Consider the following 16,370-nt stretch of genomic DNA (forward strand, 5'->3'; position numbering starts at 1 on the left):
TCTAGAGCCGAAATATTCGAATCAAGAGATACTGCCCTAGCGAAAGACCCAAGAGCCTCATTTTAAACTGATGCTCTCTCCAGTTGCTCAGATAGAAATGCCGGTTTTCAGCGTGTAAAAGAATATGCAGACATTAGATGTCATTAAAAATAGTTTTTCGCATAGTTTGATTCGAGGCTGGGATAAAATATCGTGACCTGTGATAAGAGTTCAAAAGCGGACTACGAATAAGTTGTCATGGCGGCATTCTCAGCGCGGCTCCAATAACCACTCCTGCGTTCCACTGCATTCAAGACAGACACGAATTGATGCAGCGATCATTTGCTGCATTTTAAGAAAGCCTTAAGAGCCTGTCCTGTGCTGGAAGTGGCCGGGCTTGCTATTTTTTTTTTTTTTTTCAGATATGAAAACTTAAATCTGGCAAAGGAGCACACACAAAATGACACTTTATTGTTGTAGAGCACACAACAGCCACTGTGGTGGCTTAATGACCATGCTACGTCCAGATGGAAGCTTCATGGTGATCAGTCTTAAAAAGAAAAAAAAAAAAACTTGTGGCCAGTCTTTAAAAAAAATGTTTAGGAAACGCAGTGGGAGTGAAGCCACCAAGGATCATCTGCGTCCCGTTCGAAGCTTCATGGAGGCCAGCTTCAAAAAAAAAAAGAAAAAAAAAAGAAAAAAAAAAGAAAAAAAAAAGGTGTTGTGGATATGCAGTAGGAGTGAAGCCACACGTGGTACGGGTAGCGGGATGGTCTAGAGCGGGATGTGGTCCAGAGTGCCATTCTCTGGTAGCTGAGTCACCAGCGGCACTGGTTTCGCGGCCGACATGAGGCTGGCGTACACGGCAGACACAAGGGGGTGCACAGGGCCGCAAGCACCTTTGAAGTCGTCGATGCTGATGTCCCAAAGCATAACTCCAGCGACTGACTCGTTGCGAATCACCCCCATCTTCTCAGTTATGGTCCGGGCGTCGTCGAAGTTCACCCACTCGTGGTTTCTGTCAAGAAAGGGCCCACTCGTTAAAGGAAAACCGATGCTCACAGCTAGTGCACAGGCACTGCGCACACCCGATATTGACGAACCATATGGTTATGCCTTCAATCGACAGTGTTAATGCAGTAGTATTTATTACCACAGACCTGAAGCGGTCTTCATAAGGGCTGTCGCTAATACTATGATTTACAGACACAGGTTAGACAAAGTTTTGGATGGGTCTAGGATGAAGCGAATTAATCTCGAGAGAGCTTAAATTTGACAAATTCTGACTTAAGCTAGCACAAACATGGCACACGTGCGGACCCAACGCTCTGCCCCATAGCATGAAGTGCCCGTTCCACTACTTCTCTCGCATGCCACGCAGGACACAAAAAGCATCGTCTATCTGATTTCGGGCACAAGCGTGACACGAGTGTATTTTTATAAGCATTTTCTCGGTCAAGTTTCTTGCGCAACCATCGACAACCTTATTCTAAACGCGCAAGATACAATAATGTAGCCTGGTGGAGACAATTCCGGCTATGAGTTTATGCAAGAAGCTGAACCTGTTCGGAACCTGCATGACACTGACGCTAGCCTAAAAAACCGAGCTTCATTCACAGTTAGTGGACATCATGTGCTTCGACAGCGATGGCCGAAATTATGAGACAAAATGATGTTTTGCTGGTGCAATGAACACCAGTAAATGGTTAAAGAAACCGCTCCCGTTAGTTCAAGAAAACTGAAAGGCTCGGCTAGAGAAAATGCGAAGCAGGCAATATAACCAGTTCCAAAACATCCCAAACTTTTCATGGATCATGAAACGGTATAGACAGAGGGAGCTGGGTTGTCTTCCTATTTTAAGTGCCTGGTTAGTAAACGCCGAGGCCGATAATTTGCCTTCACTCCACGTGCTTGCTACCTGTACTCGCGAAAAGGGGCTATAGCACAGAGGTTCTTCAAGTCTTTTTCTAAATTACCTACACACCATAATCCAGGGAAGTTTGGCGTTTGGCTAAACTTAAATGAGTATGTATAGTCTTTGTCAAAAGGGCAAAGCCTAGGGGGTCTGCTTCTGAGCCATTTCGTGCGGCTTGTAATGCATTTCCAGTGTTCCGAGTATCTCGATGGTAGGAATATTGTTTAGAGTGTAGCAGTACTAGCCGCAATCATGAATTTCGCCGATGTCAGAGAAGGTGGAGACGCGCCCATCGCAGACGTGGCGTCTGTCACTGGTCAGCGTTTCACAAGCGCGTGTTACTCCAGAGTGAGCAGTAGTATGTCGCTCGCGCGTCCTCAACTTCGGCATCTCTCTGCTCGCATCAGTCACTCCTCAGCCTTCACGAACAGCAGACGTGCACGCGCGGTGCTGCCTGGACCTCGACTCCGAGCCGCTCGCCGCGTCGTGAAGTTGCTTGTGCTTACCTCCGAGCCTTAACTGCGCTCGCCTTCAAGCGCGTTTCCCTCTCTTATCTTCTTCTCTCCCCTCTGATCCCCAGACCTTTCGGCCGATGAGCAGTGCATTGTAAAGAGGTACATTGTGCCTGTTTTCGTTCATTTCTGAAGATGGTGCAAAGAAAGCTGAGGACGCGGCTGTGCCGCGCGTTTGCTTCGCGTCGCAATGGATGAAGCCAGACCGTCAGGCACTGCGGTGAAGGTTCGCCGTGCTTAACGTGCTGAAGTTCAACGGTTAAGCAGCGCTACGCACCTACTTCGCATTTGATTAACTATGAAAACCGGCCGTCTTTTTTAGTCCTACCCTTTCTAATGGGAAGGACTTGCACTAATGCTAAATGAGCGCCACTACATGGCTCAGAAGCACGCCCACTGAGCTCTACACCTTTGACAAAGACTGTAAAAGTCCAGCCCGCAACAGATAGTACCGCTAGCAGTGATGAAGCTTGACGCCATACTTTGTTACGCTCAGTTTTCCTTTCTTGACATGCTGTGTTACGGGTCTTGGCTTCCCAGTAATGTAGACAGTGTCGGGAACGATCACTACTGCTTTGTAGAAGCACGTCGCAGCAAAGCATCAACACATTATACAATTGCAAGTGTATACTATATGACATTGTAGATGCGATATGCCATGGTATGGCATGGTAAGTTAAGATACGGTACAGTAAGGTATGGTACGGTAAGTTAAGCATTAATGCTTAAGCTTGACTGTCAGCGTTGTCAGGCTCCTAAAACGCAACCTCTGCAGCCTCTCTCTTCTCCCCTAACTACTATACCCTCGCCTTCCGCTGAAAACGGCCGCTTCTCTCATCCCCCTGCTTCCCTGCGTCCTTCTTTCTATTCTTCTCGTCTTCCAAAGCTAACACTGAATGGAACTAATCCGTCGTCCCTCTGCCGACGCCGTCGCCAATCTTCACGCTCCTCCTTCCTGTGCTCTGCGAACCTAACTTCGTACCACCAACATTCTTCTCGCTGCCCCACACTCTCGAGCCCGAACCACCGAGATCGTAAAAACAAAACAAGTCGGAGCAGCCGTCACCTGTAGCTATATGCGAAGCGCCCATTTCCTGTGTGCATCGGCCCGTGCTACTGCCGCGTAACGTTCATGTGCAAAACTAAATACTGAAATAATCGCGCTGCCTACCACTAAGGCGTCTTCCGTCGCCAGAAACAGCCAGGGTGCTGAAAATGGTACCCCATGAATTAGGGTACCACAGGCGAAATATTCCTGTGCATTGCCCCAGCTTGCATTTATTCTGTGATATTAGTATGAAGTTCATGAAATGAAAGCGTTATGCCTACATTTTCGCATTGCCCCACCTCGGTGGCTCAGGGGTTACGGCACTTGACTACTGTTCCCAATGAGGCGGGATCGAATCCCGGCCGCGGAGGCCGCTTTTCGATGTAGCCGAAAAGCAAGGCTCCCGTGTGCTGTGCGATGTCAGTGCACGTTAAAGAACCCCAGGTGGTCGAATTTTCGAAAGCCTTCGACTATGGTGTCTCTCATAGGCTGAGTAGCTTTGGGATGTTAAACCCCATAAACAAAGCAACCATTTTCGCTCGTCTTCGTCTGCTAGGCAGTATACTCGATTCGATTTATTTGCAAGCCAAAAACTTCATTAAAGGTACGTGGCTGCAACGCGCGTTCTACTACCCCGAACAAATTCCTTTGGTTCGCAAATTAAACTGAATGTAACCGTGCATATATACGAAAAATAGATGCGAAGATGTAAGCATAGCGCATTTCTTTCAAGAACTGCACGCTGATATTAAAGACACCACGCGAGCTGGGATGATGCACCGAAATATTTCGCTTGTAGTAGTCACATGCGTAATGTAAAGTTCACAGCACGATTCACAGGGCGTTTCCGGCAACGGCAGACACGTAATTGGGTAAGAAATGCGTTTGTTTTAGCAATAAAATGAGGGTAGGGCCTCTATCTGCGAAATATGCGGGGAGACGGCCTGGCATATTCGCCCGCATGAACTCCCTGGAGTGCCCGCGAAAGACGACGAATGCGTTCTCAACAGCAACCCACCAGTTGAAGAAACAGAGGTCTAGCAGACGACCAGACTCTTGCCTATACGCTGGCGTCTTTTTTGCTGCAATGTGCGCTTTTCGCCTGTTCTGGGCTCGTCGGAACCACTCATGCGCAAAGCGACAAGCTCCGTCGTTTCGTGTGTTCTTGGAAGGCTACGCTGGTGACCGCCTACACACGCTGATGCTCCCCTCACGGAAAGAAACTAACAAAAGGCCAAAAAACGCTCCAATAAATAAGGGACATCCCGCTTCTTGAAGCAGAATGAGTCCGTTAGAGACAACAGAAACCACTGACCTGTGAAGGAAGTTGGAATGAGTCGTGGCGTCGAACATGAGCTCCCATCCACCCTGCTGGATGCGTTCACAGACCGCGTAGTATGGCAGCGCTACGGGCACAGAGTTGTTCGTCAAGTCGAGTTCATCGATGAACTTGTACGCGGTCACCTCCAGGCTGAACGTGGGCACCATCTTGGAAGCCGGCACCCCGCTTTCGCGCACGAGGTCGATAGCCGTGCCGATGTTGAGTGCACTTTCCGCCGCACTCCGAATAGACGGTTCGTGATTCACCTGCGTCAAGGGTGAGATCACATTTGTTGCCAAACTACGACGATGCCAACGACAAAAGTACAAAAGCTTTACTTAACGTCAGTGAACGGGTTTGTTAAATGGCCTCAAAAGCAAGTTCCACATGGATCTGTTTCCGAGAGTGGCTCTGCGAGGCTAGTTTAATGTTAAGGTTTGTCTTCTCCGCTCTTGGCTTGTATGCCGTCTGCATAGCCTATTTGTAGAGCGTTTTAAGACTTATGCCTCTAGCCGCTAGAAATCAGTGAAGCTCAACGAGCAAAAATTAAAACTTTGCAGCACGTATGACGTCATTCTGCATTGTGAGAACAAATAAGGTTCGGGAGCACACGCCATTACGTTTCACAGAGAAGAGAACTTTCAGCATGCTAACAGTGATTATGCTTCAGGCCAAGAGTCAGCTGTCTGTATGACATTGCCACTCGCCTAGCGAGACCCCTTTGTGCTTATAGATCAACAAAGCTTATAGTGTCTCGAGATGCCGCATGCGGTTCGTAGTTAAAGCGACAGCAGAAATGACGTAATCTGATCTGACCGTGACGGCAACCAAGTCGATGAACTGCGCCAGCTTCACCCCGGCGCCTTCCGTGTGGAAGAGCTGGGCGTGCGGTGGAACCACCAGGCCCAGCTTGAGGTGGTGCACACGGAACAGCGTGCCAATCTTTTTCACCATTTTCACCATGGCGTTGCGCATGTTGGTAGGAGCTGGGAAGACGCCCGCCAGGAACGCCCCGTCCAGTTTGTTCCCGAGCACCCAACGCACCATGTTGCGCGAGAAGCGCGCCATGGTGTCACTGTTGGCAGCGACATCTGTTATGAGGGTGGTCACATCTCCGAACGCGCCCACGCTGACCAGAAGGTGTGCGTCCTTCTTCTTCTCCAGAAGCATGTCTACCGCGGGCCCAAAGAATGGCCGGGTCGCCTGATGATAGACATCGTAGTTTATCAGGTCATTGAACCAGTCTTTCAGCCCAGGCATAGAGAACACGATGTGCGTGCAGTGATCTGTGGGTATGTGCTCAGCTCGATACGTCCACGGCTCCGGTCGGGAAAAACTAGCAGCATTCAGTTGGCACAGCACTAGAGGCCCTTGCAATCCTTGCTGTCGGAGGTGGTTCTGGTCCTCCAGCTTCGGGAGATCAGAGAGGTAACGTACCTGCGGTCGCAAGTTAGAGCTTAAGTAAGCAGTGTCGCCGCATGACCGAATCCTCCAACGTTCTAGTCTTTACTCTACGCTGCAGCCGCCCTCAGTCATCAGCCGTCGTTTACTTTGCCGTAGCGGCTATTACGTACAAAAGGAACGCATAGGAGATATTAAAAGGCATTTTTTTTTGGAGGGGGGGGGGGGGGGGGTTACGCCGGCCTTTTAACCCTAACGTAAAGACAAGGCATTAATAGCTCTGAACACAAAATGGCAGCATTTGCGGACCTAATTCGTGCGTGATAAACACGCAAAGACGTTTTCTTCTTAATTTTGCTGTTCTGCTGAAAATGCTCGAGTCCTGTTTTTGGCAAGTATTTGAGTATGATTGGTAAATATATGCAAGTGCGAAACCTTCGAAGTGTGAGCAGAAACAGGCTGCCCTACAAAAGACTGCGGTAGCAGCCACACGTTCTTAAATATGAATTTTCGAGAAGGACTCACTCGCCGACACAATACTGATATCGATGTTTTAGTGCATAGTCGTCCCGGTGATATCTCTCCGACGCTTATTGAGAAATGCAACGGACAGACTAGACGGACCAACCGTGCAAAGCAAAGCTCAACAAGCACCAGCCTCAATCATCGTACACGTGTCTAGACCGTACTGAAGATCCAGACAGATGCCCACTGATGAAATATTTAATGTTAAATATATGTTCATCCGCTATAAAAGCGGTACAGCTAAAACGGGGATGTTGTTTTACCAAGCCGTGCCAACACCGGGCGGGTGTCCTCTAATGAGGGCAATAATGGCAAATTGGTGATGTTTCTCAAGTGAATTCGAGTAGCGAATAAAGCCCGCATCCCCGAAATTCGGCAACAACCAGACGAGGCGTGCTGTTGCTCGCGAGAAGTGGAAACAGCGTGACGTCCGGGGAGGCTTGTCATTGTCCACCGGCGCGCCTGTAACGCCCGCTTGCTGGCACCGCGCTTATGCGCAAAGGCGAACTGCGCGGGCGCAGTAGGTACAAGGCAAAAGCAGGGCGAAATACGTTTCTATTAACCCATTTTATGGCTGCATTTCATTATATAGGACTTACGAGATGTTTGCCTAATTGGTTGCGCTCACCAGAATAAAAGAATAGTTTCGGCAACTAGACTCAGTTCGTTGCCACAGGCTGGATGCTTGCGCACGCAAAAAGCGCAAAGCCTTTAAGTAACCTACAAAGCGAAATAAGAGCAAGACAGGAAATTAGTGCTAATATTTTCCTCGCACACACAGAGAAAAACCAAAACGTTGACTTGAATGTGAAACGTAGGAGCTAAATTAATTCCGTTCAACATCTGAAAGCGTTTGGTAATTGCGTTAGCGGCGGATAACGTATTGCTGAGACGAGCATAGCACTAATTATGGAGCCTAATGACCGCCGTTATGCTCTAAGTCGTTACACCATCAGCTCAGGGCAAACTCCGGGGGGCAAGGCAAAAGCGTGCGGAATTTGGAAGCGCCGCAACATCTTCATTATGAGGTAGCATATATCTAGCGTCCTTGTACTATGGTACAGATATGGAACTGAAGTGACCTCCGTAAGGCGGCGGCGCTTAGGCCGTATAGGCCTAGCCTTGCCGCTCTCAAAGAGCGGGGAGCGCGCTGGCTTATAGCTACGTCGTAAACTATCGCGCTCAGCTCAAGGTGGCTGCTGTGAGATGCGGAGCGCACTCCCATGCCAAGTGCCAAGTGGCTGAAAACCAGGAGCGCTCACCTTTCGAAAGTATGGCACCAAGGCTCCAGGCAGGACCACAAAAAACACCACCACGAGCAACATACAGGAACTAACAGTATAAACATAGGAGGTCTTAATAAAGGGATCCTCTGCATCGCGGACGTTCAGGTCTCGTCGGCTCAGAAGATTCTGTTCAGAAAAGCGCATCATGAGCTGCCAGAACAGACTCGTCTGAGGCGACGCCTGAAACCATCGACTGCACGCGCTGCCGTCTTTCTCTTCGTGTGCCGCACGAAGGAGATGAGCGCGAGGTGAGCGCCTGTATTGCGATCGAGCAACGCGGAATTTCGCAATCTTGCAGATTCATCGGGAAACATGTGCATCGATTTAGAAATACGAAGAGGTGAATTCTTTTCTATTTCCCCAAGGAAAATATTTTCCTATTTGGGTACCGGCCCCACATAGAGAATTTTTTTGCCCGCAGACTTTTTGCCCTCAACGAACTTGCGGTCACAGTGGCGCCTGCTGGGTTGGCGTACAATCATTTCGTTTGGCATTCCGGCGAGGACTCTTGGTACTTCAGTATGATCAATGCTCATGAAAAAAATTAATATTTATGAAAAAAGTCACATTGGACAAGCTGCTCGCATCGGTCGGTGGTGGTGCGCAGGACAAGGGCTGAAGAGGAGGAGGAAGACGAGACACCAGCAGCCGCCAGCCATGGCCGGGAAGGAGGCTCCGGCCCCCAAGGGCGCCTCCGGGATCGAGGAGGACCCCTTCCTCAGAAGCACTTGCGTCTACTCGATCAGCTCGTGCATGATCCTGATTTTGGTGTTCTTCGTGGCGCTTCCTGGAGCCCTCATGCCCTACCTGACCCGGGTCAGGTTCATTAAAGAAGTTCCCAAAAAGGAAGACGTCCACCTGGATAGCAGAGGGTCTGAACCGCTCCTGATCTGCCAGCTGGACCCGCACAGCTTCTCAAGGCCTCCGCCTTGGACGTACGACCAGAGGTACATCCCGGTGCACGTGTGCTCGCACGTTGTGCTCCCGCTTGTAGGCCTACCAGACTTTTTCAGCGACATGCAGAACTTTGACAGTTTAACCTTGGCGTCCGCTCCATTCCACCTGGCTGACCTTACCCCTCTCGTGAAAAAGAATCCTCATCTAAGGCTCATCGCAGGGCTGGGGAGCTTTCAAGACGCAAGCTTGTTCCTGCGCCACATCGCCATCAGTCAAGACCGAAGCATAGCGTTTGCACGGAACCTCCTGCGCTGGACTATGGCGAACGGTCTTGACGGGCTCATGGTGAACGGGCTTTTTCCAGTGGCAGAATGGCAAATGCGAAACTTGGCCGTGCGCTTGCTCAAGAAGCTCGCCATCCTTTTCCGGCACCGGGAATTCTTGCTTGTGCTGCCACCCGACTCGGCCATGCTGCGCAAGCCCAACGCAGGCAGGCGGCTTGAGAAGCTGGTGGACATGATCGTGCTACCCCCGCAGTGGATCGGACGCAGCCGAGCGCTGGAGAACATGCTCTCCAGCGGATTCCCAGCCTCGAAGCTGATCGCGGCCGTCCGTTTCGAAGGCATCCCGTACACACTGAATCACAGGGAGAGCTACACCGGTACCTTGCCTGGCAACGAGCATACGTTCGCGTACCACGAACTGTGCTCCAGGAGAGGCTGGAAGCGTCTCAGCGATGGGGAAATGACACTCCTTCATCGCGGTCGCTCCTGGTTTCTGTACGAAGACGCGCAGTCTTTGAAGGCACAAACAGCCAAATTTATGAAGAAAGGTCTTGCGGGAATCCTCGTGTGGGATGTCAGCGCTGATGACTTCTTGGGTTTTTGTGGCCGAAAAGACATCCTGGTCGAGACAGTTCGCAACGCATCCTTCCCAAGGAATGATTTGTCACTGAATTCGACTTCAGAAGAGTGGAACTATGACCCGAAGAACGCGTCATCGGTTGCCGAATTAAACTTGTCACTATTATGATACTGGCTGGAGGAGTGTATCCTTATCCCAACCTTTCATGAAGCGAAAATATAACACAACGCCAAGCTGCGCACTCTAATCTTTCTGCTGGTGATGCGAGTAATGCTAAGCATGGTATAAATGGCCCGGTTGATTACCGATAAAAAGACTAATTTCATTCACGAAAGCATAAAAACCTTAGCCGAGTTTCTGTACACCCTTCTGATTCCACGTTGCCCTATGTGTGGAATTTATATACAATATTTGCTGCGAAGACAGTCCCGTTTAATAATAAAACAAATTACTGTGAAATGCATATACGCATTTCTGTCACTTCTTATTGCAGGTGCCATGTCTATTGTACATATCGGGTTGTCCATAAGAATTTTAAAAGGAGATGAACCAGGCTTGAGGGGGAGCCTAAGTCCACTAGTTAATGTTTTGCCAAAGAATTCTTGTCATCGTGGCAGATGCACAACATTGTTATGTCAAGGCGACAGTGGCGAGATGTTTACGATTTAAAAAAAAAAAGACCGTTGCGTCTTTGCTAAGCTAGCAGGCTGCCAGAAAATGTTTTCTTTATTCGACCTTTTCCCGCCAGCATAGAAATATTTCGCATCCCTAATTATGGCACTCATTATAAGGAATTAGATGGAAGCAACCATTAACAGTGCCCCTTGGAGCTGATAACGTTGCAGCTGGAAAGGAAGCGTACTGGATACACAGTAAACAAGAATCAACTCAAAATGAAGTTTAAATGATTGACGCTACTCCTTCATCTCCATGTGCGGAAACATTTACTCCATCAATAAGGAGTTAAAACAAGGAAAGTCCGCTATTTTAGCCCCTTCAGAGAATAATGGAGTAAAACATGTAGGAATTATATGCCTTTGCTTCTGTTATAACCTGTAGTTAATTGGGTCAAATACTCCAACAGTAGCGCAATTGAGTTTATGTAGAGTCAGTGCAGTAGGATACCACCTAAAAAAAAAAAAAAAACAGCACTTAGTATCTAAGAGCTTTATTACGCGGGATATTACTCCACTGACCGGAAAAATAAACAGATATATTAAACAGGTAGACAGTTCTCACACAATACGACAAAGACGGAGCCGTCTGTGCTCGAATCAAGCTTATCGTCTGCGCCCCCATCTGCAGTGATAAGTGCACCGCTCTCTTTCATTTCTTTTGCTATGGCGTTTGAGAAGTATAAGGTGTGTAGTTTGAATGGAAGTGTTTGTAAGAAAATCAACGCATGCGGCAGCATGTAAGACAACTTGAGAAGCTTGCGGCTTTCTGCGAAACGCCCAACGGATACAAGGGTATGTCTGGTTTTTCAATGCACATTTTCCAGAGCGTGTAAATATAGATAGCTTTCGAAATGACGCATGCATACTCTGTTACTCTGCACTCGCTAACTTGTAGCCACCAACCGCCTCCATCGGTGCTCTGTGAAACGAGAAATATATATCGGTAAATTTTGCTTAAATGTGTTTCTACGAGCCGCGGTCTCGACTCATACCCCTGTGCGTTTCACAGTAACTTAAATATATTGCTCCTTTTAAATAATGTTTCATGCTTCCACAATCTGTGCTTGTTGTTCATGGTTTCCCTGCACCAAACGTCGACATAATAGGCGAACTGTGAAATCAGAAACCTGAATTGAAAATATTGGCTCCCATGTATTCCTATAGATGATAAGCTTATCCCCCCCACCCCTCTTTCCCATGTCTGTGGCAGCGTCAGCTTTGTAAACACGGTGTTGATCTACACCAAAAAACCGAAAGACATCGACGTTTTTGAGCTTGTAATTCGATTTGATGCTTAGCTTTTAGGAGATAGCATATACAGCTCGTTCGGTGGAAAAACCTCGGCGTAGAAGTACTAGTATAGTAGTAGTAGCAGAGTGTGCACCGCATGTCGGAAATAATCTGCGGCTGCGTGTGAAAATTCTACCCAGGTAATTTATGTTTCCGTGATTGATGATCGATAGGCATCTGATAGGTGATGACGAAAATAACTGTAAATAATTGAGTAATTACTGAATTGAAGAAATGAAAAAAAAAATGAAAAATTAGAAAAAGGAGGTTCGAAGGTGTGAAAATTCTCAGAATGAAAATGCGATGCTTGACGATGCTAATTAAGAAAACTTAGTGTATGTAATTGGTCGATTAGTAAATTGCGATAACTAAAAATGTGGATCGAATTAGAAGGCGCTCAAAATAGATGAAAAGCAAATGTTTGCTAATGGTAACGGGTTTGGTTTAGTTTTGGGGTTTAACGTCCCAAAGCGACTCAGGCTATGAGAGACATCGTAGCGGAGGGCTCCGGAAATTTCGACCACTTGGGTGCACTAGCATCGCACAGAACACAAGCGCCTAGCTTTTCGCTTCCACCGCAAAGTGCCCAACGAGGACGGGATTTCATCCCGCATCCTGGAGCGCAATTGTCGAGCGCCCTATCACCATTGCACCACCCCGGTGGAGTATTTGCTAAGGGTAAGTATCGGTGCATTTAAAATAAAATAAATTGACAACACAAATGAAAAGCGTAAAATTCTAGGGGGCACTAAACTACGATGAGGCGAAAGCCATTATAGCGCGGTGGATCGTAGACCGTTACTACGGCACCTCTGTCTCCCTCTCTTCTTTCATTCCCACCTTCCCCTCTTCCTCTACGGCGTGGTACAATAAGTGTCCGCGTACAATTGTGACAGATGCTGCGCCTTTTCTATCCTGTAAATAAATTTCAAATGCCGCTGATGCCTGCTGTACTTAGCGCCTCCTAGACATCTGGGTCTGCTTCTGTTTGCTGCGTGGTGCGAAGTTCGAGGAAGCGGCAAATGAAAAGTGCCGCACGGACGCCTGGATCGGAATAACTGCAGACGGCTTCTAGCCGACTATATTGCACGCATGACAAAGTTACTATTCAAAAGTTAATGAATGCTACAAAATACATTGCTATCAATCACAGATGTGTAATCAAATGGCAATTGCAACCCGAAAATAACAGAACTGGCGACACAGTCAAGAATTACTTTCCAAAAAGAATGCAAATGCTTCTAATTTCCCATAAATTTGATACAAATTAGGACGTACACTGAAGCGATGGCGTGGCACAAACATATCAGGGCACTAAAATTATTGCTACAGATGAAAATGGTATTCAAAGTGGCTGATAAGATTGTATTCGGCGTTACTAACACAGTGGAAATTTGAGAACTGCAGTGACAAAACGATTGCTTTCTTAAGAAAAGATATTTCGGCTGTAATTACAGGGTACACCATGCCACTTATATCGAACCCATAATAATAGATTTATTTTTGATATTGAACGATGAAAGGAAAATGCATTGCAATGTGTGATGATTTAAACTCACTAATGTTATAGCTGCATTCTAGAACATGCACACAACACAAGGAGTACTAATGTTTTTGTCCTTGAAAAGATAAACATGACGACTGTAAACTGCACCTTTCATTTATTGCGTACTGGTGTGTCAGGGTAAGTAAAGAAAGAAATAAGCGTATAGTAGGGAACCAGATTTCAGGCATTTTATATTCCTTGCTGTATCTTCTGCATTGCAGTTCCTATCTATTTTCCTTCCACTGCAATGTACATCCTTTTTTAACTTGCCTCATTATGTGCATGCTGCGTGGACACGTTCATCCATCTGCTGCGCCAAGTTTTGGCGCAATATTTTTGCTCGTCACTTCAGCGCCAAATCTGTTTAATGCTGCCATTTCGCATGTGCCGTAGGTAGGCTTCAATAAGGCTAGTGTTGATATATATATATATATATATATATATATATATATATATATATATATATATATATATATATATATATATATATATATATATATATATATATATATATATATATATATATATATTGTTAAGCGGGGATCCAGGCGCTGGTAGCGGGCACTGGTAGCGAGCAGCACCGGAGCGGGGGTGGCCTAGCTTGCAGTCAGCTGGTCCGCAAAATCTCTTCCTCTTCCTCTTTCTCGGCGATCTGCCCACCTAATCGAAACTTCTTCTTTACAATATATATATATATATATTGAAGGGGGGGTTTATTCGGGGTTATTCGAAGGACTGGAGATGGCGACAGATGACACAAGAAGATCGTAGAGCGAAGCACAATATCGTCCGAACAAGATGGTCCGAGCTCTCAGTGCGCGCGCCTGATCGGCGTCTTCATCGTCGTTAGTGTCGACGCTGTATCATCTTCTTCCTTACAATATATATATATATATATATATATATATATATATATATATATATATATATATATATATATATATATATATATATATATATATATATATAAGATGAGACAGAGAGAGAGAGAAGAAAAAACATTAATTCATTGATCATGGTCCTTGCCATCCCCTCAAGACGATGGGTTGGGGCAGGAAAAGCATTGAATCGTTCTGTTTTTCGGAGCTGGTTACAGGAACAGGATCGGAGCTGGTTGCAGGGACAATGCCGACGCCGACGACAACGGCGACAACGCCGCAAAACGCAGGAACAGGCGCCAAAGAGCTGCGCTCTAAAAGGCGCTTGGCATATTCAATCCGCTCCGCGACCGGGGGCCCTGGACGGCCACGCCGCTCTCTCGCCGTCGCTCAGAGCAGCGACGTGGGCGTCACGTGGGGCGCGGGTAGCGCTGACGCGTTCGGACCGTTCGCGCTCCGGTCCTCTCGTCTGTACCCAGCTTTAAGAAACCCCAGTGACAGGGAGTAGAAATCTTGCTCCCTTTTACTCTTAAATACCTCCCTTTATATAAGGAGTAAATAAAATACTCCTTTAATATGGAGTAAAAATTACCTCGTTTGGTTGTGCGCTACAGGACAAGCCATTTACTGAAATTTGGCAGTTTTCTTGGTAACAGTGTAGCATATGTGGTAGGGCTAGCATTACGTTTCCAAGAGCAGTTCCTTACACACGCCCACATTCCCTGTACCGACTACGTTGGGATTGAAAGATCAGAACTGTAGTTTCTTCCATGCAATCCTCAGCTCCGCGTTGATGTCGGGGTTATGGTGGGAATGTTCAAAATTTTAGCACAAGCGTTTACTCAGGACTTCCTGGATCTGGTCAATGAATCATTAGAAACTACATTGCTGCCGCACGGCTGAAAGGTGGCGAAAATTACATTACTCTTGAAAGACCCTGGGAAAGAATTTCATGTTGAAAGCATTCGGCCGATAGCATTGACTTGAACCTAGTTAAATTTCTAGAAATAGTTGTTCATGACCGCCTCTCAAAGCATATTTCCGAGATCAATGCTTTGAGCTCTGCCCAGACTGGCTTCCGCCACGGATCATGCACTTCAAGTTTGGTTGGACAAAATTAAGTTGGTTGTAAATGTGTGAAAAAGTAGTGTGCTAGTTAAAAAAAAAAAAAAAAAAAAAAACCTTATATATTTCATTAAACTACCGCTCAGACATCATACCTCAAGTGAAATCTGTGTGATATTTACGCATTACGTATGGTGCTAGTATGAATTCGAGGCCTCGCATCAAGACTATTGTTCGGAAAGGTGAGTGTGCACCTGGTACTCTCATACGCATAAGTAACAGAAAATTTGGAATGCACCGATACACTCTTCTACTCCTGTACAAAGCCTATGTGAGGCCGATTCTGAAACTTGGCTGCATTCTGTTTTCTGGTTCTCTAAATTATAAGCTGCCTCCTTTGCTGCTTTTAAAACGACGTATACTGCGCCTCTGCCTAGGTCTCTGACAATCAGTCTCCCCCTGTGTTCTGTACTTGGAGGCTCGTATTGGGGATCTTACCTCCCGTTTCCGCCTTCTGTCAGATCATTCACGCGGTCATTTTAGTCCCCCGGGGTGGCTATACCTATCTTTGTGTCCTACCCGGCCCTCTTTCCCACTCACCAGTGGCCAAGGTTCTCTATGCCTCAGGTTGTTTTCACGCAGAGAATTTATCAAACATTGTCGTGGAACTCAGTTATATAAGTCCTATTGTTTACACAACGTCCATTAGGGATATCAATTTCGATTCTATATTTGCATCTAATGTGAAACACTTACCTGTTCCGTCTAATATCCAATATCCTATCATATTACCTTGAAAAGTTCCCGGATCACACTGCAATCGCCACTGATACGTCTGTGACCGTAAGAGAAGGCAGCGATTGGAATTTTTCGGCAGCCTCTTTCCTGGAGTTTTTCGGTGTGCGTCCCGGATTACACACCGATCTTTTTAGCAGAGATTATGGCAATTGGGCTTGCACGTTTAAAGATTCCATGCAATCTGTAAAACATAATTTTTCTGTCAGCTGCTTCCTGTTTTGTTGTCATTGCAGTCAGAATTGGATGCTATTTTGAGCCGCTCAATAAAGTATTTCATACGGAATGGGTGAAGGAAATACGCTTCATCGGGATCCCAGGTCACTGAAGTATTTTCCAGAATGAAGCGGCAAACTTCTTCGCTAAAACAA

The 16,370-nt window shown here is 46.8% G+C and overlaps 2 protein-coding genes across 2 annotated transcripts; one reads left to right on the top strand and one right to left on the bottom strand.

The window, feature by feature from the left end:
* Window positions 1-531: 531 nt before the first annotated feature.
* On the bottom strand, window positions 532-8,131 carry LOC146203283 (endochitinase-like). The gene is made up of 4 exons (XM_084585489.1): window positions 7,964-8,131; window positions 5,592-6,212; window positions 4,770-5,041; window positions 532-997 (listed from the first exon to the last, which is right to left on the bottom strand). Exons 1-4 carry the CDS (start codon window positions 8,129-8,131, stop codon window positions 754-756), a joined length of 1,305 nt encoding a protein of 434 aa, XP_084441615.1. The 3' UTR covers window positions 532-753.
* A 513-nt stretch (window positions 8,132-8,644) lies between these two features.
* On the top strand, window positions 8,645-9,916 carry LOC146203284 (chitotriosidase-1-like). Its single transcript, XM_084602992.1, has one exon. The coding sequence runs from the start codon at window positions 8,645-8,647 to the stop codon at window positions 9,914-9,916; it is 1,272 nt and encodes a 423-aa protein (XP_084459118.1).
* Window positions 9,917-16,370: the final 6,454 nt, after the last annotated feature.

The sequence above is a fragment of the Amblyomma maculatum genome, chromosome 1 (genome assembly GCF_055883805.1).
Source record: "Amblyomma maculatum isolate TAMU_Amacu chromosome 1, ASM5588380v1, whole genome shotgun sequence".
NCBI classification, from domain to species: domain Eukaryota; kingdom Metazoa; phylum Arthropoda; class Arachnida; order Ixodida; family Ixodidae; genus Amblyomma; species Amblyomma maculatum.

Bases quoted from the DNA above. Each gene is read 5' to 3' on its own strand.
- LOC146203283 (XM_084585489.1), bottom strand. From the start codon at position 8,131: ATGCGCTTTTCTGAACAGAATCTTCTGAGCCGACGAGACCTGAACGTC. The intron at 6,213-7,963 runs GTGAGCGCTCCT...TTGCGACCGCAG, and splicing joins TGGTGCCATACTTTCGAAAG to GTACGTTACCTCTCTGATCT. The intron at 998-4,769 runs GTCAGTGGTTTC...CTTTCTTGACAG, and splicing joins CATTCCAACTTCCTTCACAG to AAACCACGAGTGGGTGAACT.
- LOC146203284 (XM_084602992.1), top strand. From the start codon at position 8,645: ATGGCCGGGAAGGAGGCTCCGGCCCCCAAGGGCGCCTCCGGGATCGAG.